The sequence below is a fragment of the Oncorhynchus tshawytscha genome, linkage group LG01 (genome assembly GCF_018296145.1).
Source record: "Oncorhynchus tshawytscha isolate Ot180627B linkage group LG01, Otsh_v2.0, whole genome shotgun sequence".
NCBI classification, from domain to species: domain Eukaryota; kingdom Metazoa; phylum Chordata; class Actinopteri; order Salmoniformes; family Salmonidae; genus Oncorhynchus; species Oncorhynchus tshawytscha.
In genome coordinates this window covers 20,815,977-20,843,960 of record NC_056429.1, presented here as the reverse complement: position 1 = coordinate 20,843,960, position 27,984 = coordinate 20,815,977, and the positions used below count along the sequence as shown (strand labels likewise).

Below are 27,984 nucleotides of genomic sequence, written 5' to 3'. Positions count from 1 at the left end.
GGTTCATAGGCTCATGATTACTGCATACAATAGCTGTACGATCAACAGAGGTATTCAGGGCAATTAGGGGGACATAATTGAAGTTACTTATATTGTGTCTGCCAACGCCCCTGGGCTAATGTACAGTTTATGCAGCATTATGACGACTCATTGTCACAATGGTAAGGATTAATTGAGCTGGTCATTGAAAAATCATTGTTTGAACACAGCCTTGAAACGCTTGGGTGCTTGACTGCCGTTGAACGCTCGATCCACCCCCTTTGGCCAGAGCTCCCTGTGTGCGCTCCGAGAGCGAAACACTGAATTTATGAACTGACAATCTGACAATGATTTACGAACGCCCAGAGTGCACTCTGGCACTCCAGATTGAATTTACCAACACACCCAAAATCGTAAAATGTCTGGCTACTCATTTGTCATGCTAACAAGCTAGCAAGAGGTTGCATAGCAACAGCATCAACTTCCGATAGACAGGCGAAGCTCTAGTACGCTCAATACATGAACGATACCATTCGTTTACAGTATACTAAAATGAACTAATAGTATGTAGTATATACTCATTAAGTATGTAGTATACAGTATGTTAGTATGAGTATTCTAACACGACTTGTACAGTATTTTTGTCTTCCTCATCTGATTAGAAGAACATCAAGAACCAACCTTCCGCTCGCCCTTTACCGCCACCTGCTGGATGGGTGGACAGGGTTCTACTGAAAACCCTGTTTAATGACGGTTGACATCCAATATATCCAATATGTTGCATTACTGCCACCAAATGAACTAAAGTAATGTTATTTACTGCTACTCTTTAAGCATTATTGTTATAATTATCTCATACTTTAAAAAAAAAAAGTATTTTCTTAAAACTGCATTGTTGGTTAATTAAGGGCTTGTAAGTAAGCATTTCACTGTAAGGTAGGGTGACCAGACGTCCCCGTTTTTAACTGTGCGTTAAAAAACAGACCGCAAAGTGAAATATTTTACTTGGCAAGAAAGACCGGGCAGCAGAGCCTACGGGTTGACGTATCAATCGCGTTGTGCTTGTTTAGGCCAAGAGAGGGGGCTGCTCGCTATAGCAGTTTCATTCACTCTTCTTCTTCTACTAACTACTTGCTCGCGATAGTTTTAGAGAAAGCTGCTATGGAAAACTCGTCCAGAAGCTAGCATGTGTCAAGTGAATCCACAACATTACCACAAACGTATTTTCAAGCCAGGTAAATTACAATCGTTTGAGATACTAGCTAGTGATGTTATGTCACAATGTATTATATAGATAGATGATCTGCTCTATAAGGTTTTAAATAGGTTATGCTAGCTAACGTTAGCTATGTCGACTAAGTTAGCTAGCTAGGTTAGCTAGCTACTGTTATGGTAGCTAGGTTAAAAAACGTTCACATGTAAACATGCAGTGGACGGGCTATTTTGAAAATATGATTATATTAAATGAATGCACAATTTATTCAGAGAATATTTTTGTAGATTACAATTTTAATGGTTTGGCATTATAATAAGTAGTGTGAAAATATATTTAGAAATGTTCATGGATAGCAGTAGCAGTGGAGAGGAAGGAGAGGAGGAAGACTGGATAGGAAGAAGTGTGAAGGAGACAGAGGAGGAAAGGTAAAGATATGGTTACGGTGAAGAACGGCAGTGGTAGAACATCAGCAGACGAAAAAGCATAAAGCCTCTCTGATTGCCCGTGTTGGTATGTCCTCTGTTACCACATTCTTCAAGAAGGAAGAGCCTTCCCAAGAAGAACATGGTTTAGCTGTGCAGGAGGGTGTCTATGCATAGCACACTATGTGACACAATCATAGTTACAGCTCTATGGACTGCACAGCACAACTGACACGGAAGCTTTATGAGCCAAAGTTTACATATGCAAGGACAAAATGTGACGCCATAGTGAGTAACGTGTTAGCACCATGGGCAACTACTTTGGTAACACAGATACCTAGACCAGGTTGAATTTGTGTCCCTGTCCATTGATGCGTCCAATCGTGGACATGTAAAGCTGCTGCCAATAGTAGTCAGATATTATAAGATATATGATGGCAGCACATCTGTGGAAACAAAACTGCTTGATTTTGTTGAATTGAATGGAGAAACAGCAGAGGAAATTGCAGCTGAGGTCCTGGTGGTCATCCAAAAATGTAACCTGGAAAACATTCTCTGGCGACAACAAATACCAAAAATGCTCTGCAGTGGGAGGTGATTGGCTTAGGTTTTCATTCATAACACGGCCAGAACAGCTTTGGATATGATGTTGAGTATCTGCTCACAAAGATATTTGAATATGTTCATATTTTCACCGTCAGGGTAGAAAGACTGAAGGGCTTTTGTGAGTTTGTTGGCCCAGGAGTACCATAATATTTTAGGACACAGCAATGTTCGCTGGATGTCCATGCTCCCTGCTCTAGAAAGAGTGCTGAAAATGTGCAATTGAAATCCTTTTTATTTCTGAAGACAAATGCCCTGTTGTCCTGCGAACAATGTTCAAAGATCCACTGACTGAGCTTTGGCTGGCCTTTGTCGATGGAAACTTGACTGTATTCAGTAACACCATCAAGATGCTTGGAGGCCAGGACCACTGTGCTGTGGACTCCGCTGCAATTCTGAGAAACGTTGAGGCAAAATTGACTGCAAGACGTGATGAAAACTTCATTCCAGCTTTGGTCAGAGGACTTCTGAGAGAGACAGGGGACAATGGAGCCATGTCAAAAAGAAAGCTTTCTCAAAACATCCCAATCATTCTTCACTACGGCTGTGAACTACTTGCAAGCATGGGGAAAGCACACAGATCATCTAAAAGATGTACATCGTCTCCTTTTAAAAAGGCATCCTCTGCGTGAAGAGATCCAGAAGGCAGCAGGCACACTGCAGGAAAAATGCCCCAATGTGACCATCAATGAGGATGTGTGACAAAGTTACTGGCCTGCAAGAGTTCCTAAAGGGGGAATCGCTTGAAGAATGGAAAACATCTGAGACACCGCTCAGTCAGAGATGGAGCACGGTGGTTACCCACTTCAAAGAGAACGACATCCCACACACTAACCTGGCTAGATTAGCGTCTGTTGTCATGTGCTTACCTGGAAGTAATGCACCAGTCGAGAGAGTGTTCTCCCAAATGAATGATCTATGGACAGCAGCAAGAAATAGGTTCACTGTTCCTACCATCAAGGCCATGCTTATTGTGAAGATAAACTTCAACCTCCCCTGCCAGGAGTTCATGGAGAAGCTGGCCAAAGACAGAGCAATCCTGAAGAAAATACTTTCTTCTGAGAAATATACAGATTAGGTTGGTATAAGTATATTATGTAGTTACCAATCTCATCAGCATCTTATTTCTTTATTATGTTAAGTATTTCACATATACTATTGTCTGTTTTTTCAATTTTGCTCATGTTCTCTTCTGCTCTTATTCTACCAGGACCACTGAATGGCTGTTCAGATCAGACAGTTCTGTCTTGTCTGTAGTGTTTCTGTAGTATAGTTGTTTTCTCTATCACAGTGTGCCTGTTAGACTAAATACATGAAACCGGAATTGTCACCCTTTTTTATTTCATAGATAAATAACATTGGATATTTTAATTATATATTAACCGCCGAACTGGAAATGTCCCCGGTTTTCATTTCACAAATCTGGTCACCTTACTGTAAGGTCTACTACACCTTTTGTATTTGGCGCATGTGACAGATAAAATTTGATTTTGATTTGATAAATCCTTTACACTTTTTGATACAAAATGAGAAAAGGGCAAACAATAAAACCCACCACCTTATTCCACTACTTTAACCCTATCCTACCCTACCCCAGGCCAATGACCTGAGAGGATGGTAACCCTATCTGATCCTATCCCAGGCCAATGACCTGAGAGGACGGTAACCCTATCTGACCCTACCCCAGGCCAACAACCTGAGAGGACGGTAACCCTATCTGACCCTACCCCAGGCCAACAACCTGAGAGGACGGTAACCCTATCTGATCCTACCCCAGGCAAACAACATGAGAGGACGGTAACCCTATCTGATCCTACCCCAGGCAAACAACATGAGAGGACGGTAACCCTATCTGACCCTACCCCAGGCCAACAACCTGAGAGGACGGTAACCCAGGTCAGGGTGTTGAATCTGACCCTACCCCAGGCCAACAACATGAGAGGACGGTAACCCTATCTGACCCTACCCCAGTGCAGTTGATGACCATTGCTATGAACACCAGGAAGCCAACCTTACTGAAATGTATCACCCATTGGCCTATCCCTCTTTGTTCTGGCACATATCTACTATTCACAGGGATCCTCTCAGAATCCCTCACCCTTGATCCACATTCCTCTACTTTATTCACTGTCTCGGCATACGACATCTTCTGCACTACTCTGACCCTGGCCACCTCAACCTGCCTCCCTCGCACCAGACATCGCAGATCCCCAGCAACATGGGCACTTGTACAGAAGACAAACACAACTTTTCTCACCGAAACTATGCATTTTTCTGTCCCGTGTCCTCCTGCACATGTCCCACATCTTGGAATCTCCATCCTACAGTGCTGCCACATGCCCATAAGTGACACCTATAATGTGAATTATGAATTTGATGCTCTTGAACCAGTGTTTTGAACACAGCCCATGTCTGTGAATTTGGAGAGGAATTGAGTCATGGGTAACTACATCTACCTCAGTGAACTGCATATGTGGAGTGTGTCTGGAAGTAGGGGTTGGAAAACAAGTGGGAGGATCAACACAAGTGGGTCTATTGAAAACTAACAGCTAATTGGGCAGAAGCTTTTCCTAACCTTAACCTCATTCTTGTAACCTGCTAGGGTAGTTCTCCTAACCAGCCACGTTAATTCACCTAACCTGCCATGTTTATACTAACCTGCTACCCTAATTCTCCTAACCTGCCATGTTAGTATTCCTAACCTGCCACGTTAATGATCCAAGGAAGGAAGCAGCCACATAAAACAGTCTTGAGTGGCAACCAATCTGCCCAATTAGCTGTTAGGTTGACACACCAACTGGTGTTGAGCCTCCCACTTGTTTCGCAATGCCCACTTTCATACACATTCCACGTATGCAGTTATTGTACACATACTTGGATTAATTAGGTCTTTACTGTGTTCTCCACTTTTACACGAAGCGGCTATGCTACACTAAAAGTATGCGGACAACCTTTCAAATGAGTGGATTCGGCTATTTCAGCCACACCCGTTGCTGACAGGTGTATAAAATAGAGCACACAGCCATGCAATCTCCATGAACAAGCATTGGAAGTAGAATGGCCTTACTGAAGAGGTCAGTGTCTTAATGTGGCACTGTCATAGGATAGTACCTTTCAAACAAGTCAGTTCGTCAAATTTCTGCCCTGCTGGAGCTGCACCGGTTAACAAGTACTGTAATTTTGATGTGGAAAGTCTTGGAGCAACAATAGCTCAGCCACAAAGTGTAAGGCCACACAAGCACACAGAACGGGACCGGCGAGTGCTGAAGTGCGTAGTGCGTAACAATCGTCTGTCCTCATTTGCAACACTCACTATCGAGTTCCAAACGGCTTCTGGAAGCAACGTCAGCATAAAACTGTTTGTCAGGAGCTTCATAAAATGGGTTTCTAAGGCCGAGCAGCCGCACACAAGCCTAAAAACATCATGCGCAATGCCAAGCGTCGGCTGGAGTGGTGTAAAGCTCGCCACCATTGGACTCGCTGCCAAGTGGAAAAGTGTTCTCTGGAGTGATGAATCACGCTTCACCATCTGGCAGTCCGACGGACGAATCTGTGTTTGGCGGATACCAGGAGAACGCTACCTGCCCCAATGCCAATTGTAAACTTTGGTGGAGGAAGAAAAATGGTTTGGGGCTATTTTTCATGATTCGGGCTAGGCCCCTTAGTTCCAATGAAGGGAAATCTTAACGCTACAGCATACAATGACATTCTAGACGATGTGTGACTGCAACTTTGTGGCAACATCAACACCCGACCTCACTAATTCTCTTGTGGCAAATGGAAGTCAGTCCGCACAGCAATGTTCCAACATATAGTTGAACGCCTTCCCAGAAGAGTGGAGGCTGTTATAGTAGCAAAGGGGGGGACCAACTCCATATTAATGCCCTTGATTTGCTTTATCAGTGAATTGGTTCAATACCATAGTGTAATACAGAAAACAAATCGGTTGTAATATACATTGTTTTGAACAGTTTATTCATTTATTTCGAAAAACAATTCCTGTGTTTTACCATGAGAATGGCACGTACATGCACAATAGGCAGATATACAGAAATAAAGTCAGACTTAGATCTATAATATGTATCATTTGTTTAGTTTATTTCAAATCAGACAGGTTGTTCTTTATAAACAGGCATATTTTCCTCATCATACAAATATGGGGGGAAGCTACTTCATATAACGTGTATGTATTTGGTTAGCAGAAAAAGTATAAACATACAAAACTTGTTTATATACAGCACGTAAAAAGAATAGCCTTGCATAATGCGGCATTTAGGTGTAAATACCATGCTCCACGAGCTCTGCTGATTTGATTATGTGGATAGTACATCAGAAGTCATTTGTAGTGGGGGATATTAAGTGCCAGATAGGGGGAATGGGAAAGGACTTTGGGGATTTTGGTATGTAGTTCTCATAAAGGCACTCACATGATACCTTACCATGTGTGACGGGTCGGCAGGTAGCCTAGTGGTTAGAGCATTGGACTAGTAACCGAAAGGTTGCAACATCGAATCCCTGAGCCGACTAGGTAAAAATGTCTTTCTGCCCCTGAACAAGGCAGGTAACCCACGGCCGTCGTTAACACTAGGCCGTCATTGAAAATAAGAATTTGTTCTTAACTGACTTGCCTAGTTAAATACAAGGTATAACAATAATCATTGACTGTATTTGGATTTTGCTCTGTCAAAGCCACATGAATCTTTCAATTACATTGTAACAATAATCCACTTTGATTAGACAATACCTCCAAAATGCAACATTTCCAAAGAACACTTTCAACAGTCACCAATGTCATGGATTTGCAATGAATCACTTTGGTCTTGGAGACATTGATGTTTCATTTATCGGTACAAAATAGAAACAATCAATGATTGTCTGTAATCACAGATCATTCACATAAGGCTGTGCTCATGAGAAACATTAGGACGACAAAAATACTCATTATACAATTGTTTTTATCTTAAACGACTTGGTTTATAAATCACAAAAAGATACACAAATACACTGATTGTAATTAAGCAAAAAAGTGATTACATGATTTTGGAAGAAATACTGTACCTCAACGCTCAACTGTTCTATCAAAGTGATTGACTTAGTAACATAATGTAAAGCATCTTTGTCCTCGTCTTATTTCACACACCAGAGTGAAACCCCCATGGTGAGAGAACATGGAGAGCGACAGTGCAACATCAAACAATGCCTTTTTCTTTAATTTGGTATTTCAGTCACAATCTTTTCTTTTGTATCCATAACTGTACCATACATCTTAAACTCTTCAGTAACAGATTCTCCTGACACAGAACACCACAGCCCCCACTAACTGACATCCTCCCTAAGGTGTAGGGGAGAGACAGAGGCTACACTGTAACAAAGGCAATAATGAAAAAGAATACAGGAACTTACACTGAGTGTACGAAACATTAAGAACTCCTGCTTTCCATGACATAGACTGACCAGGTGAATCCAAGTGAAAGCTATGATCACTTTAAAAAAAAATCTTTTAAAAAATCAGTGTAGATGGGAGGAGACCGGTTAAGGAAGGATTTTTAAGCCTCGAGACATATTGTGTATGTGTGTCATTTAGAGGGTGAATTGGGCAAAACAAAAAATGCAAATGTCCTTAAACAGGGTATGGTAGTAGGTGCCAGGTGCACCAGTTTGTGTCAAGAACTGCAATGTTGCTGGGTTTTTCATGCTCAACAGTTTCCTGTGTGTATCAAGAAGTCTGTTCTTAGGGCAAAAGGGGTGCATCTCAATATTAGGAATGTGTTCCTAATGTTTGGTATACTCAGTGTACATGACAACTATTTACACCACAGTTTAGCTTAGAACCACACATTGAAGAGATGTATCTGCATGTTTTTAGCATGTGTGTGTGTTTCTAACCACACAATAGCCCCTCAAATAGCATCACCACATCCTAATCAGATACATTCCATAATACGAATCCATAAGGCAGTCTTCGCTTAGTGAACACATCTTAACATAAGCAAACGTAACCCATCATATAAAAAGTCAAGTTAATTTTCAATGAAACCGTATGTCCTTGGCAGAGGTCTACATAAAACAGTGAATGAAAATGATAGCATGTTAAATGAGCAATTATTTCCTTAATTTTTTAAATAAAATAAGTCTCAGCCCAAAGAAACGTCCCAAGAGGAATGACAATAAAAAGCAGAGTTAGGCAATATCTAATGTCGATTCGGTCTTGGTGTCTTCTTGAACAGTCCGTTTTCCTTACATGACCACCGTTTGGCTCTGGTTCCTTGTTTGATTTCTGACGATCCGTCACTTTTAAATGTCAACGGTACTTAAACAGTTTTTGGTTTTAGTTGACAATACACATACAAGACTATACACTATCTTTAAGTGCAAAATTGAAGAAAATCGTGTGACAATGAAGTGTAAAAGTGATTACTGTAACCAGAGAGACGATAAGACAAATGACGAAAGAAGTGATGGATAAGAGTTTAAGTGTTGTAACTACAAAGATCAACAAAGCATTTAAGAGTTGGGCACTTTAATAGAGTCCTCTTGTCTATGCAAACACCTGCATGTTGCCACGTTGAGGCTGCTGGGGGTTCTGTTGTGTCTGCTGGGACTGCGGCTGCTCCGGAATGTGTGTGTGGCGGAGAGGCGGCAGTGCATGGGGGTTCCCCAGGGGGTGGGGCTGTGGTGACGTCAGACCAGTCTGAGTTGGAGTGGGGGGAGGAGGAGGACCAGGGGTCAGGGGACTCAGGGGAGGGGGTGAGGTAAGGGTGCTCGCTGGGCGGGTGAGCCGGATACCCTGGGGTGGTGCCCTCCGAGCCAGCCGTAGCGTAGCTGTGCTGAGAAGGAGGGGTTGGGTACTTATCCACGGGGCTCTGCATAGCCTGATAGGGAGGGAGCTGTTGGCGAGACTGGCCATCCTGCACCATGCCGTGGCCGTGGGCCAGGCCATGGGAGTGGGGGTGAGGGAGGCTGTGAGACAGGCTGTGCTGGAGGCTCATGTTGGGCATCTGGTACAACATGCCCTGGGTGCAGTGGAGGTGAGTAGGGCCCTGTTGAGATTGGGGCTGGCCCTGGTTTTGGCCCTGGTTTTGGCCCTGGGACTGCACCTGCCCAGGCTGGGGCTGCCCGCCTCCCGGCGTCATCATCTGGAAGGTAACAATGGGAGGCAGCTGCTCGCGGCTCATGGTGACATTCATAGGGGTGAGCAGGCCTTGGCCGTGGTGCTGGGACATGCTAGGGTGGCCACTGCCCATCTGCTGGGGGAGGAGGTTGAACATGTGGCCATCGTAGCCATGCTTCAGGCCCACCCAACTCTGCTGCTGGCCCAGCATGTGGCTGACTGGGGGCAGCAGGGGCCTGGAGGAGGGGCTGCCCAGGAGAGGAGAGTTGGTCGTTTTGGAGGCCCCGGCAGCATCTCCTATGTATGAGTGTGGAGACTCCAGGGAGTCGACAGGGGACATGGTGACTGAGCTCTCCGTCAGCCCTCCTGCAGCTTTAGTGCCGTTGCCACTGGCTCCTCCCACTGCAGGCCCTTCTCCTCCCGTTGGCTTCTTTCTCCGCTTGGCCTTCATGTCTTTCAGCTCTTTTGCTGTAGCCCCACCCACCCCTCCAACCTTTCCCCCGCCGCGCCTGCTCTTCTTGCCCTGGGGTCCGGGGCGCATGCCCATGTAGCCAGCGCCATTGCCTCCACAGACCAAGGAAGAGTGTCCCCCGCCCATGTGGTTGGGGCCATTGTGAGGGCTGTGGACCAGGTTGTACTGGTCAAGCAGACGTACGATGTCATGGTGCATGCGCTCCTGTGCGGTGTCGCGGGGCAGCCGGTCCAGGTGGTCTGTGATGTCCCTATTAGAGTAGTGGTCCAGCAGAACCTGGGCTGCCTCAAAACTACCCTCTCTGGCTGCCAGGAACAACGGGGTCTGCTCCTGAAGGAACACAACAGGAGAAACAACCCATGAAGGCATGTACCAAGCAAATAAAAGATCATCCTTGTGATAGAATATGGGACATACAGTGCATTCAAAAAGTATTCAGACCACTTCACTTTTTCCACATTTTGTTACATTACAGCCTTATTCTAAAATGGAATAATTACTTTTTCCCCCTCTTCTGAAATCTACCAATACCCCATAACAAGGTACAGTGCCTTGCGAAAGTATTTGGCCCCCTTGAACTTTGCGACCTTTTGCCACATTTCAGGCTTCAAACATAAAGATATAAAACTGTCTTTTTTGTGAAGAATCAACAACAAGTGGGACACAATCATGAAGTGGAACGACATTTATTGGATATTTCAAACTTTTTTAACAAATCAAAAACTGAAAAATTGGGCGTGCAAAATTATTCAGCCCCCTTAAGTTAATACTTTGTAGCGCCACCTTTTGCTGCGATTACAGCTGTAAGTCGCTTGGGGTATGTCTCTATCAGTTTTGCACATCGAGAGACTGACATTTTTTCCCATTCCTCCTTGCAAAACAGCTCGAGCTCAGTGAGGTTGGATGGAGAGCATTTGAACAGCAGTTTTCAGTTCTTTCCACAGATTTTCGATTGGATTCAGATCTGGACTTTGACTTGGCCATTCTAACACCTGGATATGTTTATTTTTGAACCATTCCATTGTAGATTTTGCTTTATGTTTTGGATCATTGTCTTGTTGGAAGACAAATCTCCGTCCCAGTCTCAGGTCTTTTGCAGACTCCATCAGGTTTTCTTCCAGAATGGTCCTGTATTTGTCTCCATCCATCTTCTCATCAATTTTAACCATCTTCCCTGTCCCTGCTGAAGAAAAGCAGGCCCAAACCATGATGCTGCCACCACCATGTTTGACAGTGGGGATAAGGTGTTCAGGGTGATGAGCTGTGTTGCTTTTACGCCAAACATAACGTTTTGCATTGTTGCCAAAAAGTTCAATTTTGGTTTCATCTGACCAGAGCACCTTCTTCCACATGTTTGGTGTGTCTCCCAGGTGGCTTGTGGCAAACTTTAAACAACACTTTTTATGGATATCTTTAAGAAATGGCTTTCTTCTTGCCACTCTTCCATAAAGGCCAGATTTGTGCAATATACGACTGATTGTTGTCCTATGGACAGAGTCTCCCACCTCAGCTGTAGATCTCTGCAGTTCATCCAGAGTGATCATGGGCCTCTTGGCTGCATCTCTGATCAGTCTTCTCCTTGTATGAGCTGAAAGTTTAGAGGGATGGCCAGGTCTTGGTAGATTTGCAGTGGTCTGATACTCCTTCCATTTCAATATTATCGCTTGCACAGTGCTCCTTGGGATGTTTAAAGCTTGGGAAATCTTTTTGTATCAAAATCCAGCTTTAAACTTCTTCACAACAGTATCTCGGACCTGCCTGGTGTGTTCCTTGTTCTTCATGATGCTCTCTGCGCTTTTAACGGACCTCTGAGACTATCACAGTGCAGGTGTATTTATACGGAGACTTGATTACACACAGGTGGATTGTATTTATCATCATTAGTCATTTAGGTCAACATTGGATCATTCAGAGATCCTCACTGAACTTCTGGAGAGAGTTTGCTGCACTGAAAGTAAAGGGGCTGAATAATTTTGCACGCCCAATTTTTCAGTTTTTGATTTGTTAAAAAAGTTTGAAATATCCAATAAATGTCGTTCCACTTCATGATTGTGTCCCACTTGTTGTTGATTCTTCACAAAAAAATACAGTTTTATATCTTTATGTTTGAAGCCTGAAATGTGGCAAAAGGTCGCAAAGTTCAAGGGGGCCGAATACTTTCGCAAGGCACTGTAAATATCACATTTACATAAGTAGTCAGACCCTTTACTCAGTACTTTGTTGAAGCACCTTTGGCAGCGATTACAACGTCGAGTCTTCTTGGGTATGACATTACAAGTTTGGCACACCTGTATTTTGGGAGTTTCTACCGTTCTTCTCTGCAGATAATCTCAAGCGCTGCCAGGTTGGATGGGGAGTGTCGCTGCACAGCTATTTTCAGGTCTCTCCAGAGATGTTCAATCAAGTTCAAGTCCGGGCTCTGGCTGGGCCACTCAAGGACATTCAAAGACTTGTCCCAAAGCCACGCCTGCGTTTTCTTGGCTGTGCTCATAGGGTCGTTGTCCTGTTGGAAGGTGGAACTTCGCCCCAGTCTGAGGTAGCCTCCAAGCGGGCTATCATGTTCCTTTTACTGAGGAGTGGCTTCCATCTGGACACTCTACCACAAAGGCCTGATTGGTGGAGTGCTACAGAGATGGTTGTCCTTCTGGAAGGTTTTCCCATCTCCACAGAAGAACTCAGAGTGACCATCGGGTTCTTGGTCACCTCCCTGACGGCCAGCTCTAGCAAGATTCTTGGTGGTTCCAAACTTCTTCCATTTAAGAATGGAGGCCACTGTGTTCTTGGGGACATTCAATGCTGCAGAAATGTTTTGGTACTATTCCTCAGATCTGTGCCACGACACAATCCTGTCTCAGAGCTCTACAGACAATACTTTAGACCTCATGGCTTGGTTTTTGCTCTGACGTGCACTGTCAACTGTGGGACCTTATATAGACAGGTGTGTGCCTTTCCAAATCATGTCCAATCAATTGAATTTACCACAGGTGGACTCCAATCAAGTTGTAGAAACATCAAGGATGATCAATGGAAACAGAATGCACCTGAGCTCAATTTCGAGTCTCATAGCAAAGGGCCTGAATAATTTAGTAATAAGTTATTTTTGTAATGATTTTTTCCCAAAATATTCTAAAACCCAGTTTTCGCTTTGTCATTATGTGGTATTATTGTGTGTAGATTGATGAGGGGAAAAATGTATTCAATCAATTTTAGAATAAGGCTGTAACTTAAAAATATATAGAAAAAGTGAAGTGGTCTGAATACTTTCTGAATGCACTGTAGCTTGACAAGACTACTTTTGAGGTTTGAAAACATGTGCAATACAAGGTAGAAGTGAAATGCAAACTGAGGTAGTACAAACCTTGTTGTCCTGCATGTCTCTGTTGGCTCCATTCTTCAGCAGCACCAGAGTGGCCTCCACATTGTTCACAGCAGCTGCCCAGTGCAGAGCAGATTTACCTGAGAGAGAGAGAGAGGAATATGAGTCAAAGACAGACATGCAAATTGCTCTGTTATGGCACAAAACTATTTCGACTGCCCACTTTTTATTTTTTTGAGAAGGTTGGTCCTCAAGCATGACCGAAATGCAAATGCCAAAACCGCAACAAACTCATGACCCAGCTTTAATGGAATTGTGATGGTAACTGGGCTCCATTGAGAGCGAGATTGAAACCATGGGACTATAAGGTTGACTTTTTTTTTTTTTTTTAAATAGTTAAAAATCACACAATTCATCTTTAGATGGTTCTTCATATGTCTGTGAAGTAAAATGTTTGATAGTTAATTTTAAGTGAAAAAATGAAAAGTTCTCTACATAAAACTATTTGAACTTGCCACTATAAGGTTCTATCTGCAATCCAATCACAAGCCTGAACAAATAGACCAATCAGCACACGTTCTTGCATCTTTCTCCATGTATGGGCTAGTAGCCAGCAATAATGGCACGTAAGCAAAAAACAAGTAAATGACGTTGTCACAGTCATTCAGTAATGACAGTCATTTGTCTGATTATCATATTACATTTTTTGATGTGTCTTGGTAAAATAATGCTATTCTATTATGTATCATGTATTCAAATAGCTACAGTTTTCTGTCTAATTCAGAAAGAACCTTGTGGCTGAACCCAGATAGAACCTTATGGCTATGACATGTCAATCTTCAATTGCATCCCCCTGAAAAAAACAGATCTTCAAATGTCTCAGGATTTTGATAATCTGCACTTTAGGTACCTATAAAAGGTGAGGACCTTAATGGGTTATGAAAGAAGAATTCACTACAAAACAGTTCTGAGATGTGAAAACAATGCTTAATAGGGGGGGGGGGGCAGGTAGCCTAGTGTTTAGAGAGTTGGGCCAGTAACCGAAAGGTTGCTAGATCAAATCCCTGAGCTGACAAGGTAAAAATCTGTCGTTCTGCCCCTGAACAAGGCAGTTCCTAGGCAGTCATTGTAAATAACAATTTGTTCTTAACTGACTTGCCTAGTTAAAAAAAATCTCTGAACTATGTTTTGCACAGATAGAACCTTACAGTCCCAAGGTCTTTCCTAATTATTGCCCTGTATGGCAGTGCTCAATGAGAAAATCACTAAAACAACATTTCCTATTTAAGTATTACTGAACAGTTTGAGTTTATTTTATTTTTTACAGGGACAGTGCACATTAATCAACGTTTCAGTAAAAGTGCCGGTTTTAGCCACCCGGCTAATTTTCAACCGCAGTCCCTGGGCAGGTTATTAAAAACAATTACAATATAGACAATCATTGAGCAGTGAGCACACGCAGAGCAACATAGGACAAGCCAGACATAGCATACAGACAGAGCAACATAGGACAAGCAAGACGTAGCATACAGACAGAGCAACATAGAACAAAAAGCAGCAAGACAAAATTCATAAAAGCAACAAAGTGTTTCCACACCTCACAAGCTACAGACAACAGACAACATGGAAAGCGGCAACACACAGCTAGGGACCATGTTCACAAATCTGATTGACCTTTAGCCATGTCTTCAAGCATTTTGTGAAAGTGTGATATGTGGTGCAGTTATGTGTATCTGATGGCAGTCTATTCCAGACATGGGAAGCTCTCACAGAGAAAGCGGATTTACTAAAGGTGCTTTTCCTTAAGGGAACTATACAGTCACCTCTCATGGCAGACCTTGTGGATCTGCTGCCATATGTTTGGGTTTTCTGTTTAACAAAAATACTGAGTGGAGGGGGAGCCAGGCCATTTAGGATCTTGAATACAAGACACGTGTCGGTGTATTGCACAAGATTTTCCCAACTCAGGAGCTCATGTTTTCTGAGGATGTAACAGTGATGATGGCTATTGGGCTTCCTATCAAGCACTTTGAGAGCCTGTTTGTAGACAGACTGAATAGGTTTTAATGTTGTACAGCAAGCTTCGGCCCAACTAGTCGAGCAGTATGTTAAGTGGGGAAGTATCATAGATTTGAAGTACAGTTTTGCTACCTCCTGTAGTCAAACAATTTCGTATAAATCAGAAATTAGCTAGGTTGAATCTGAATGACCTTATTCACATGCTTTTTAAAAGAGAGGTTGGAATCAAGTATGATGCCAAGGTACTTAAAATCAGATACCACCTGGAGCTTCTCCCCTGACATCTGGTTCAATAGCATCTGTTGCCCTCTTTGTAAAGAACATGCAAACAGTTTTTTTCACATTGAGATGCAAACACGAGTCACTGAGCCACTCTGAAACCTGGACCATTACAGTAGTGAGTTCTTGTGCAGCTTGTTGTTTGCTCTCAACGTAATCTCAGTTTAGAACAAATCTCTAATCCCAATGGGATTACCTGTATAAAACAAATGTAAAATCATACAATATACATGTAAAAACAATGCCAGTGCTCACCGTGGTCGTCGACAGCGTTGATGTCAGCGTGGCAATGTACCAGTTCCTCCACCATGCCTTCCACAGCCAGCCTGGCAGCCAGGATCAGAGGTGTGGTGCCATCATTCATCCTGGCATCCAACTCCGTGGCCCGGTTACGGATCAGGATCTGAGAGGGGAACCGTGTTAAAGGGGCAGTGCAGTCAAACTTTTTTCCCCTGTCATGTTTTGTACACTCAGTATATATTTAACAGTGGTTTAGATGGTACAATGATTCTCTACACTATACATTTCTTGTTTTGTCACAAACTGAAATTAGGCGAACTATTCGAAATTTAGCAACCAGGATATGGCGAAACGATTTCTGAATATTGCATATTAATGATATTTCCACACTGAAGTTGTAATAACAATGAAATTTAAAACAAAAATGGTAAAAATGCCCTTTTATTGTAAGAGCCCAATTTTTTTTTTTAAATATAAAAACACTATATTATTTCAATCTGTTCAGGTGGGATAGATCTTTTGGCCCACAGAATGACATCACAATCTGATTATTCTGACCAGACCCACCAACGGCTGCACCTATGCCCAGTAAAGTGAAATCCATAGATTAGGGCCTAAATCATTTATTTAAATTGAATGATTTCCTTATATGTAACATAGTAAAATCTTTGAAATTGTTGCATGTTGCGTTTATATTTTTATTCAGTATATTTCAAGTTATTTTCCATTAAATAAACCCACATTAAACATACAGTGATGATTTCAAAATAACATTTAAAAGACTGCAATAAGATTTTTGAACTGGTGCCCATGTGAGCGCAGTACGAGGAATAGTTTTCAGCTGCTCCAATGAGTCTGTTTTTCTAGCCTCTCACCTGGAACACTCCCTGGGCATCGGCTGCCACAGCAGCGTGGAGAGGGGTGCGACCCATGTTGTCGTGAGCGTTGGCGTCTGCCCCAGCGTCCAGCAGCCTCTTGGCGGCGTCGGCCCGGGCGTAGCGAGCAGCCAGGTGGAGTGCCGTCTCCCCGGTGCGGTCTGTCTGGGCCATGACTGTTGCACCCTGGGTGATGAGGTCTGAGATGGCGTTGGGTCCTGGCTCATCTCCCCCGCTCTCTTCCTCCTCCTCCGCCTGCAGGCCGCAATCAGATGCCCCTCCGTTTCGTAGAGAGGCCAGCATCAGGGGGGTGAAACCATCTGGAAAATATTTTTTGCCATTTGGTCAGTCAAAAAACACACAGCAATCACTTCTCGGTTAGGTATCCTTACACTTGATTGACACCAATCCTATTCAATCTTAAACTCTACCTGGTCCTTTGACATTGACATCCAGGCAGTCTGCCTCCAGATCAGTCTGTGGTGGAGTGAGAGAGATGTCAGCAGCCTTGTGGTGCTGCAGGGTCCACTCCCGTCTGTCCACTCCTCCATCCACACCCATGGGCAGCAGGGGCTTGTCCTCAGTCTGGGGGAGAGGGAGGCAAAGGAGGAGAGATTTTTAGACACTGACTCAATGCCATTATGTATAGTAGGCTGTTCTGCCAATTAGGTGCCTTTAGAGTAGTGTAACTTTGTGGATTTCACCTAATTTTTACCTTTCTGTCAAAGACCACATAAAAAAAAAGTGTTTTCCGATCTCAAGAGGTTAAATAAAACCTAACTCTGGGTAACATGGTTGACGTGTTATGCTCAACTTGCTCAGTTTTCCACCACAAAAAGAGTACAACCAGTTCACCTGCTTTTACACTAGGACATTGACTGTTCAATGTCTCTTTTGAAAAAAAATATTTTAAAAAGAATATTTTCACCATATGGAAACATGAGTTCAGTTCACATAAAAAGGTTGACCTTAAAATTAATCACTTATCACATGAAATGAATAATAACCTGTAGAAATGACTATGTTAAAACAACTAAATAACTAGGGCTTTACAATGTTGGAGAAAAGTTGGGGTTAAGTGGGTTAAAATCTTCTTAGAAGTCAGAGGATGCTTAGAGGGACATGTCAAAATGTCCCGGATTTATTTAATTTTCCATATAGTCTATATTAAAAAAGGCACTTCCTTTAATATACAAGGCTTTCAGTTTTCAATATTTGTCCAACATTTCTACTTAAAATATCAAAGGGAGGAAAAAATCACTTATTTCCTGGAACGACTCAGTAGCTGGTGAGCGTTCTGACCCAAAATGGCTGCCAAGAAGGGTTCCTCTTCTCGCTCACCCTTACTTTCTTTGGCGGAGCCTCCTCTTCCATCCACCTCTGGCCTCCATCTATCATCCCTCCATCCTGGGTCTTGAAGTTCCTGCAGGGAGGAGAGGAAAAAGGTGTCAGTGTGTGGCTCAGGAGAATTACACCCTACATGATGGTACACCAGTCAAACATTTGTCTCAGTTCCATTCTGAATAATTCTGAACATACTAGAGTATGGTACAGTATAGAGGTACACATTTGTCTTTATTCCCGGTGTAGTGCAGTAATTTAATAAAACAATAAATATATATTGACCGTATGCAGGCCCTGGTCAAATGTAGTGCACTATACACGGAATAGGGTGCCATTTCAGACGCAACTTCTGTCTTTTCTCCACTCACTTCATGCCGAAGTCGTCCTGGCCCACGGGTTCTCGCCTCTTGTCATCCTTCTTGGCCAGGAAGCCATCGGGGAGCCAGAGGACACCGTGTTTGCGTTTCCTCTTGGCGGCCAGCACGCCCAGCACCAAGATGAGCAGGATGATGACGGCTGCTCCCACAGCCAGGTAGAGCAGGAAGGGGGGCTTATGGGGTTCCGTAGGGTCACCTGGTGGTGGAGGAGACATGGAACTCTTAAGTAGGTGATGCTATCTGAAATGGGCTCTGCATTCAGAGCATGGAACAGAGTGTCCATTTGTTACCAAAGAACATGATAAGTGGGTTTAATCAGGTCTGTGATCAAAGATAATTGTGTGCTGATGTAACATAACCATTAGGGTGTTTTAAAGGTGTCTCAGAAATCACACTGGGAAGAAAGGAGAGGGACTTACTGTTGACAGAGACCACAGGGTAGGGCAGCTCAGATTTCAAGTACTCAGCAGCGATGAAGGATGCAGCCAGCTCTGTGCTGGAGAAGCAGTCCATAGAGCGCTCAGAACACTTACGGTTATCGATCTCCAGGTACACCTTAGACCTGCAGCAAACACAACTTCCGTTAGTCTTACTTCCCAACATGGAAGACTATACACACACCTCATCTTATCTAGTAGAGAGAGACAGAGAAAGAGGGAGACAGACAGGATAAATACACATCTCCTTACCCGACAACCTCCTTGTCTAGCTCCCGTTTTCCTCTAAGCTTCATGGTAGAAGGCTGTCCTCCATTGGCGTCGTCGTGCTCGAGGCCGTAGTACGGATACAACATAGGTTTCTGCTGGTCGTCCATCTTGACACGGAGGTTGGTGTGCAGCAGGGTTCCCAGGGAGCGCAGGAAGCCTCTCATGTCTCCCATTAGCTCCTCAGGCTGCAGTAACACTACGATCACCAGCGTTCCGTCAGCCACCACAGCAGGGGTGTCTCCAGAGCAGTCCAGGCCATCCCAGCCACATGCCTCCGTGTTACAGCCCTTATCACAGATCTTGTTGGCATAGTGAGCCGCACAGTACTTATCATACCTGTATACAGGACAAGGGAGAGGGTTAGGGAATTCAGAAGACTCTAGAAGTTCCTATGGGTTAATAAACTTTTAAATTTGAATGTAATTAATAAGACATACACACTGAGTGTACAAAACATTAAGAACACCTGCTCTTTCCATGACAGACTGACCAGGTGAATCCAGGGGAAAGCTATGATCCCTTATTGATGTCACTTGTTATATCCACTTCAAAATCAGTGTAGATGAAAGAGAGGAGACAGGTTAAAAATATATATTTTTAAGCTTTAAGACATGGATTGAGCATGAGTGTCATTCAGAGGGTGAATGGGCAAGAAAACAAATGGAAGTGCCTTTGAATGGGATATGGTAGTAGGTGCCAGGCGCACCAGTTTGTGTCAAGAACTGCAACACTGCTGGGTTTTTCACGCTCAACAATTTTCTGGGTGTATCAAGAATGGTCCACGACCCAAAGGACATCCAGTCAACTTGACACAACTGTGGGAAGAATTGGAGTCAACATGGGCCAGCATCCCTGTGGAACGCTTTTAACACCTTGCAGATTCCATGCCCCGACAAATTGAGGCTGTTCTGATGGCAAAAGGGGGCGTGCAACTCAAAAATGTTCTTAAATGTTTGGTATACTCAGTGTACATGTGTATTGATGTCTTTATGTTGTTGTACATTCTTGTACCTACTTGCAGTAAGACTGTGCGCTCTCCTGACACTCGAAGCTGTCGAAGAGGCAGCCAGAGTTGTCACACTCGGGGTCACATCGGCCGTTGCGGAACAGCTCCCAGCAGGGCACCGGGGCGGTGCAGTTGACCCATGGCTGGCGCCAATGTAGAGAACAGTCCCCTCCGTCCCATTGGCACTCATGGCTGTTGCACTGCGGGTCACACACCTTATCCCCAGAATGCTGCTCACACTCTACGTAGGGGCAGGAGGCGGGGGTGCTGGAAGACGGATCGAAGATGACATTCTCACAGTGCCTGCCTGAGAAGTGGGCTGGGCAGTGACAGCTGTACTGGTAGAGTGGGTCCTTCATACAGGTGCCTCCGTTCAGACAGGGCCGGTTCTGGCAGCTGTGGACGGTCTCGCAGCGGGGCCCACTGAAGCCTGGCTGGCAACGGCAGTGCGGACGACCAACCTGAGACTCCTGGCAGTGCCCGCCGTTCTGGCAACGCAGCTTGGCACAGTTGTAGCCCTCCACCTCTCCACAGTTGAAGCCAGTGAAGCCCTGAGGGGTCGGGACAGAGTGGGCATCAGACATGTGAACAGACTGGCTAGACAGATACCTGTGGTCTCCGTTTTACATCTCTAACATGCATTACTGCAGTTGACTAGTCAGAAAAGATGGGAGAATCTACTTAGTTCGGTATCTTCCTAGAACACTGCTGTTCTCAGTCATACCTGACCTGTGTTGTTTCACCCTCTGAAGCAAGCGTGACAATAAGGAGAAGGAAGTGGTTAGTGGTTTGGAAAACAAGCCAGCAGGTCAGGGTTTCCCAAACTCGGTCCTCGGAAACCCAATGGGTGCACATTTTGGTTTTTGCCTTAACACTACATAGTTAATTCAAATTATCAAAGCTTGATGATGAGTTGATTACTTAAATCAGCTGTGTAGTGCTAGGGCAAAAACCAAAACATGCACTGTGTTTGGAAACCCTGCAGTAGGAAAAAAAACTCACTTCATATCGACATTAGAGGTAAATACAATTTTATACAACACAATGCAATTTCTATGCAGTTGTAAATCCATTCAAAACAAAGAGAAAAGATCAGCAAGCTGGCACACGGAGTACTTAGTAACACAGCAGTCTGGCAGTTGGAAAACAAACATTGAAAAGGGTAGAGTAACGTTATATGACTTACTGGTTGACAGATGCATGTGTATCCATGCACTGAGCTCATGTTCATGGAGCAGGTGCCACTGTTATGGCACGGCTTCGACTGGCACAGGTCCACCATGGACTCACAGCGGCGTCCTAGGACAACAGACAGACATGTCATGTTATACAGCATGAATGTGGGGTAAGCTAGGTAACTTGATACTGTCTAACATATAGAGAGGGGCACTCTACCTGTGTAGCCCAAGCGACAGCGGCACTGGTAGTCATTGGCCAGCTGTACACAGTCCAGGCTGCCAGGAGACTGGCAGGGACCAGAGAGACACTCGTTGACGTCCCCCTCACAGTGTTCCCCAGCGAAGCCAGGGGGGCAGGAGCAGGTGTAGCGTCCCACTCCGTCTACACACTGGCCCCCATTCAGACAGCGAAGCTCCCAGGAGCCAGGCTTGGGAGCACAGTCGTCCACATTCACCTCACACTGAACACCTACAGAGAGGGGGAGAAGAGAGAGAGAGGAGAGTGGGAGTGAAGACCATCAGTTCAGAGGTCAGAATTATAGTTGTACATGACGCAAAACCAATGGGCCAGAAAGAGATAGATAAAGGAAGAGAATCTTCCAGTATCTGCTTACCATTAGTGCCAGGTGGGCAGGCGCAGGAAAAGCGGTTTATGAGGTTGATGCAGGTTCCTCCGTGGTGACAAGGATTAGAGTGACACTCATCCACATCATATTCACAGTTCACCCCCTGGTAGCCAGCCTTGCACTGGAACAGAAAAATACATTTTTAGATGTTTCCCTGGGTGCAGTACAGTAAGTGCAATACTTAGATCCCACACGTAGACAAACATTCATACACAACTTACCATACACTCATATGTGCCCTGGTAGTCCATGCAGGTGGCCCCGTTGCGGCAGGGGTTGGAAAGGCACTCATCCACCATCTCGTTACAGTAGCTGCCCGTGTAACCAGGCAAGCACTGACACTGGTGGGCATTACCCACGTTCACGCAGCGACCCGAGTGCTTGCACACTAACTCCACTTGGATACCTGGCCGAGACAAAGACACACACAAAGACACGTTAACCAGAGACGCATTATGCATAATATATCTTCATCAAATGGTCATTATCTTTACCTATATAAGTTTCATATTTCACTGGTGACAGAATGAAGAAATGGTACTATAGAGGCAGTGCCTGCTCACCGTTCCGAGCAGCATAGTCCTGACAGGACATGTTGGGGACATCACAGTACATGCCAGTCCACCCCACAGGACAGTGACACAACCAGGTGGTCTCTGACTGGGAACAAGACCCTCCATTTTGGCACAGTGGCTGGCTACACAGGTTCACAAAGTTCTGCAAGGAGAGAAAAGTGAGTATAAAATGTTAGCATTGATTTTAAAATGAAGAACCAGGCAAGAACCATACTACACACACTCTACCTGGCAGTTCTGTCCATTGTAGCCCACAGGGCAGGTGCAGCGGTAGGAGCCCAGGCCGTCAGTGCAGGTTCCTCCGTGCTTGCAGGGCTGAGAGTCACACTCATTCTGCTCATACTCACAGAAGGTGCCGTAGAAGCCAGGACGACAACGACACGAGAAGGTGTTGATGTCATCAACACAGGTCCCGTTATTCAGACAGGAACTAGAGGAAGGGAGAAACAAATTGAGAAAGAGAGAAAGAGATGTAGTCAAGCATGATGAAAAGTCGAACATATGTAGGTAGATAGGAATTCTTTGTGCGTTGCAAAGGAAATTCATTTTCAATACATGTTCGATACATCTAAATGCGTCCCAATCCACATATCAAAAAGGAAACTCATTGAAGAATAATTCTGAGTGCGTCTCAACGTTAAACCCTTTACAATATTGACTATAGTTACAGTCCTTTTTAACCCACCTCTCAGTGCATTCTGGGATGTTGTGTTCACAGAGGATTCCATCGAAACCTGGCCGGCACACACAGACAAAGCTGTTGACGTAGTCCCGGCACACAGCTCCATTCTGACACGGCTGACTGGCACACTCGTCCACTTCTGCCTCACACCGCTCACCATCAAACCCTTGCCGGCAGTCACAGGAGAACCCTCCCACTTCGTCCACACAGGAACCGCCGTTTAGACACGGGTCTGAGAGGGAGAGAGAGACGGAGGGAGAGACACATAAAAAGAAAGGGTTGGAGTCGGACAAGAAGTTTAAAAGACCCAGAATAGTAACTAACTACGGAGATGAGTGTACAAGGTGCTCATGGAGAGTACCCAATATGCAGCAGTATACGTGTTGATACAAATTAAGTAAAACATTTAAGTAAAAGAGAAATGTGTGATAACTCACGGGGGGAGCAGTCATCAATGTTGGTCTGGCAGTTGAGACCGCTGTAGCCTGGTCGACACTTGCACACGTAGCTGCCCTGGCTGTTGATGCAACGGGCTCTGTTCTGACATGGGTTCTTCCTGCACTCATCCACATCCTCAGTGCAGCGGGGGCCTATTCACAAACATACCATTTCAATTAACATCAACGCAATGACTGAATGGTAGAAAATGTCCCCCAACACACAGACAGACACAAACAAACCTTTTCTCTCTTTCTATTAATTACTCACCTTGCCAGCCACTGGGACATCGACAGGTGTAAAAGGTGTAGTCTGGGGTTGGCTGACACACACCTCCCCTCTCACATGGATGAGACGCACAGGGAACCAACTCCTCCTCACAGTGTTTTCCTGTGGACGCACATAGCAATATTGGTAATATCCCAAATGGCCACGGTACAAATCAACCCAGCTCCAACAGAGGAAATGTATCCTGGATAGTACAGTAGTGTGACTGGTGTTGTTACCGGAGTATGGAGGATCACACAGACAGCTGTAGGTGTTGACTCCATCCACACAGGTACCATGGTTCTCACACGGGCTTGATGCACACTCCTCCATGTTGAACTCGCAGTTCACACCTGAGGGAGAGGGATGTTAACTAAAATGGTGAACAGAAATACACGTGTATCTGTTAGGTACTGCAGTTTAATGGGATCATCTGTATATTAATAAAGGATAAATGAAACCCCGATTCAGACCTGTGAATCCGGGGCGACACTGGCAAGAGTATCCGTTGAGTCTGTCCACACAGGTGCTGCTGTACTGGCAGGGGCTGGACTGGCACTCATCCTTCTCCTGGTCACAGTGCTGCCCCACCCAGCCAGAATCACACTCACAGTTGTACCTACATAGAGACCAGGGGAGGAGTAAGAATATTATTTTACATGAAGTACGTAACTCAAGAAAGGGATAGATAGAGAGATAAGGTGAGGAGAAGCGTACCCGCTCTGCTGCTCTACACAGTCTCCGTGTACACAGGGCTGGGGGGCACAGTGGTTGGTGCCAGAGTGGCACAAGGGGCCGTGGGTGCCAGGGGGACACTGGCAGATGAAGCCGTTTACCTTGTCCACACACGTACCCCCACTCATACACGGGCTGGAATTACACTCATGGATGTCCACATCACATTTTGCACCTGTGAGAGAAGGAATTCAGAAAGTAAATTTAATTCACTGGGGAAAAAAATCAGGCTGTCATTAACATGGAAATGCTTCTGATTAGATGAGAGGGAGAAGTGTGTGTTTACCTGTGTATCCTGGAGCACAGACACACTTGTACTCATTGATCCCGTCCTGGCACTCTCCGTATTCACAGGGGTTACTGGCACAGTCGTCAACATTGAACTCACAGTTCACCCCTGAGAAGAAAACCATTTAGTCTCGAGTCTAATGTAAGAAAGGAAGGATGCATTTTGAAGTTACTTGAATAAGGCTCTCCATTACACAAGGTAGATGCAGTTCTAATGGCCTCCATCAGGGGGAGCTGTGGACTAGCTGATCATGCTTAACAGGTGTGTTCCAAAGAGAGCTGAGCGAGAGAAAGTGTGTGTGACCTAAGCTAGCTAACTGGATGGCTGACTGGCTGTATGTGTCTGTACAGCACCAGTGCTCTGGCCGCACTAATCCCCCCCAGGCCACGGCAGCGTGCTGGGCACAGCAGGGCAGAGATCAGACGACCCTTATGACTGTTCCACTCATGTCTGAGTGCATTGTGCTGAGAGCTGCAGGAAGCCCCTTCCACACCACAGAACGGAGTAGGAACTGCTGGTGTTTCAGGTTCAGAGCAGCACAGCACAGTGCTTTGGGGCTGAGAGCACCTTCTGAGCAACAGTGTAAGTTGGGGCTACATGACACCAATGAAGTCATGGTCTACTAAAGTTTACAAACTATAGTTTGGTCATGGTCAAGACAGACCAGAGGAGTTTTACACACAACAGTGTTTTCCCTGGGACCTTTTTCAGCAGCGGTGGCTAAGGTAATGGGGTTGGGGATACCCCACCAGGAGATTGTTTTGGTAGAATGACTGCGAGGCCCAAACAGCCCAAACAGCCTCCACTCTTCTGGGAAGGCTTTCCACTAGATGTTGGAACATTGCTGCGGGGACTTGCTTCCATTCAGCCACTAGAGCATTAATGAGGTCGGACACTGATGTTAGGCGATTAGGCCTGGCTTGCAGTCGGTGTTCCAATTCGGTCCAAAGGTGTTGGGTGGGGTTGAGGTCAGGGCTCTGTGCAAGCCAATCAAGTTCTTCCACACTGATCTCAACAAACCATTTCTGTATAGACCTCGCTTTGTGCATGGGAGCATTGTCATGCTGAAACAGGAAAGGGCCTTCCCCAAACTGTAGCCCCAAAGTTGGAAGCACAGAATCGAATAGAATGTCATTGTATGGTATAGCGTTAAGATGCCCCTTCACACTTTGCCCTATCGTTGTCTAATGTCTTTTCACTTTTGTTTTGAATTAATTGGAAAATGCAAAAATAAAATATTTGAAAAAAATAAAAAAAGATGCCCCTTCACGGTACCTTCCGGGTGGCGCAGTGGTTAGGGGCGCTGCAGCTGTGCCACCAGAGACTCTGGGTTCGCGCCCAGTAACCGGCCGTGACCGGGAGGTAGCGTCGTCTGGGTTAGGGAGGGATATCCTTGTCTCATCGCGCACCAGCGACTCCTGTGGCGGGCCGTGCGCAGTGCACGCTAACCAAGGTTGCCAGGTGCACGGTGTTTCCTTCCTCCGACACATTGGTGCGGCTGGCTTCCGTGTTGGATGCTCGCTGTGTTAAGAAGCAGTGCTGCTTGGTTGGGTTGTGTATCGGAGGACGCATGACTTTCAACCTTCGTCTCTCCCGAGCCCGTACGGGAGTTGTAGCGATGAGACAAGATAGTAGCTACCACGAAATTGGGGAGAAAAAAGGGGGTAAAATTCAACAACATAAATGTTTTGGAACTAAGGGGCCTAGCCCGAACCATGTAAAACAGCCATTATTCCTCATCCAACCTTTACAGTTGGCAGTAAACCCAGATTTGTCCATCGGACTGCCAGATAGTGAAGCGTGATTCATCACTCCAGACAAAATGTTTCCACTGCTCCAGAGTCCAATGGCGGCGAGCTTTACACCACTCTGACTGACGCTTGGCATTGTGCATGGTGATCGTAGGCAAGTGTGCGGCTGTGCGTCCATGGAAACCCATTTCATGAAACTCCTGACGAACAGTTCTTATGCTGACGTTGCAGTTTGGAACAGTTTGGACAGACAATTTCTACGTGAGCTTGTGTGGCCTACCACTTCGCAGTTGAGTAGTTGTTGCTCCTAGACATTTCCACTTCACAATAACAGCACTTAAAGTTGACCGGGGCAGCTATTGCAGGGCAAAAATTTGATGAGCTGACTTGTTGGGAAGGTGGCATCCTACAACATGCCACATTGAAAGTCACTGAGCTCTTCAGTAAGGCCATTCTTGTACCAATGTTTGTCTTTGGAGATGGCATAGCTGTGTGTTAGATTTTATACACCTGTCAGCAATGGGTGTCACTGAAATAGCCGAATCCACTAATTTTAAGGGGTGTCCACATACTTTTGTATATAGTAATTTCAATGCCATTCGAGATCGTTTTCCCCCTATTATTTTACTTAATATTTTTGGGAGAGGCAATGGTTTAGCAGATGTAAGTTTATTTTTCTGTTTGTCCAAACATTCTCTTATTACAAAGTTTTTGTTCAATAAAATGAAAATAGTCCACCCATTCTCTGTCTCTGCTCACCCGAGGTGCCAGGCAGACAGTTGCACTGGTACTTGTTGACCAGGTCGATGCAGCGTCCACGGTTCTGGCAGGGGTTGCTGTGGCACTCCATGAACTGGACGTTGCAGATAGAGCCGGTGTAGCCCGGGTCACAGTCACAGGAGAAGGTTGCGATGCCGTCACGACAAACCCCGTGGTGACAGGGCTCTGGGTCACAGTCATCTATGTTCTCATTACACAACGGCCCCGAGAAGCCTGGCGAGAGAAACCAAACATTGAGTAACAGTTAAAGATTCCCTGTATTAATGCTTTAGTTTAGACATTATGTTTAAAAATGCGAGAAAGGTACGTTAATTAAAGTTGAGATAGTGAAGGCGGTCTAGTACCTTCAGCACATTCACACTCGTAGCCGTTGGGACGGTCGATACACTTAGCCCCGTTGAGACATGGTGTGCTGGAACACTCGTCAATGTCGATCTGACACATCTCCCCACTGAATCCTAAAGGCCAGGGACGGAACCCAGCTTCAAATACTGTAGATACAAACCTTCTGAAACACTATGACAAATGAATTTGATTAGAAAAAGGCAGACGAACCTAGAGGGCACTGGCAGACGTAGCGTTTGACTTGATCCAGACAGGTCCCTTGGTTCAGACATGGAGAGCTGGCACACTCGTTGATGTCAATCTCACAGTGTGTTCCCTCAAATCCTTGAAACAGAGAGAGAATATTACACAA

At 44.9% G+C, this 27,984-nt stretch overlaps 1 protein-coding gene across 1 annotated transcript in view; it reads right to left on the bottom strand.

Moving 5' to 3' along the window:
* Positions 1 to 6,297: 6,297 nt before the first annotated feature.
* The window catches only part of LOC112240475 (neurogenic locus notch homolog protein 2), a 54,934-nt gene continuing 33,247 nt past the window's right edge, over positions 6,298 to 27,984 (bottom strand). The window contains 27 exon segments of the mRNA XM_024408789.2: positions 6,298 to 8,885; positions 8,887 to 10,133; positions 13,162 to 13,259; positions 15,673 to 15,820; positions 16,533 to 16,852; positions 16,964 to 17,117; positions 17,874 to 17,955; positions 18,245 to 18,449; positions 18,673 to 18,815; positions 18,943 to 19,296; positions 19,976 to 20,517; positions 21,153 to 21,265; positions 21,362 to 21,613; positions 21,759 to 21,891; positions 21,992 to 22,176; positions 22,334 to 22,487; positions 22,574 to 22,775; positions 23,031 to 23,259; positions 23,465 to 23,617; positions 23,736 to 23,855; positions 23,972 to 24,085; positions 24,206 to 24,351; positions 24,450 to 24,642; positions 24,754 to 24,864; positions 27,267 to 27,500; positions 27,632 to 27,745; positions 27,843 to 27,956. Coding sequence (XP_024264557.2) covers positions 8,759 to 8,885; positions 8,887 to 10,133; positions 13,162 to 13,259; positions 15,673 to 15,820; positions 16,533 to 16,852; positions 16,964 to 17,117; positions 17,874 to 17,955; positions 18,245 to 18,449; positions 18,673 to 18,815; positions 18,943 to 19,296; positions 19,976 to 20,517; positions 21,153 to 21,265; positions 21,362 to 21,613; positions 21,759 to 21,891; positions 21,992 to 22,176; positions 22,334 to 22,487; positions 22,574 to 22,775; positions 23,031 to 23,259; positions 23,465 to 23,617; positions 23,736 to 23,855; positions 23,972 to 24,085; positions 24,206 to 24,351; positions 24,450 to 24,642; positions 24,754 to 24,864; positions 27,267 to 27,500; positions 27,632 to 27,745; positions 27,843 to 27,956 — 5,987 coding nt within the window. The 3' untranslated portion in view covers positions 6,298 to 8,758.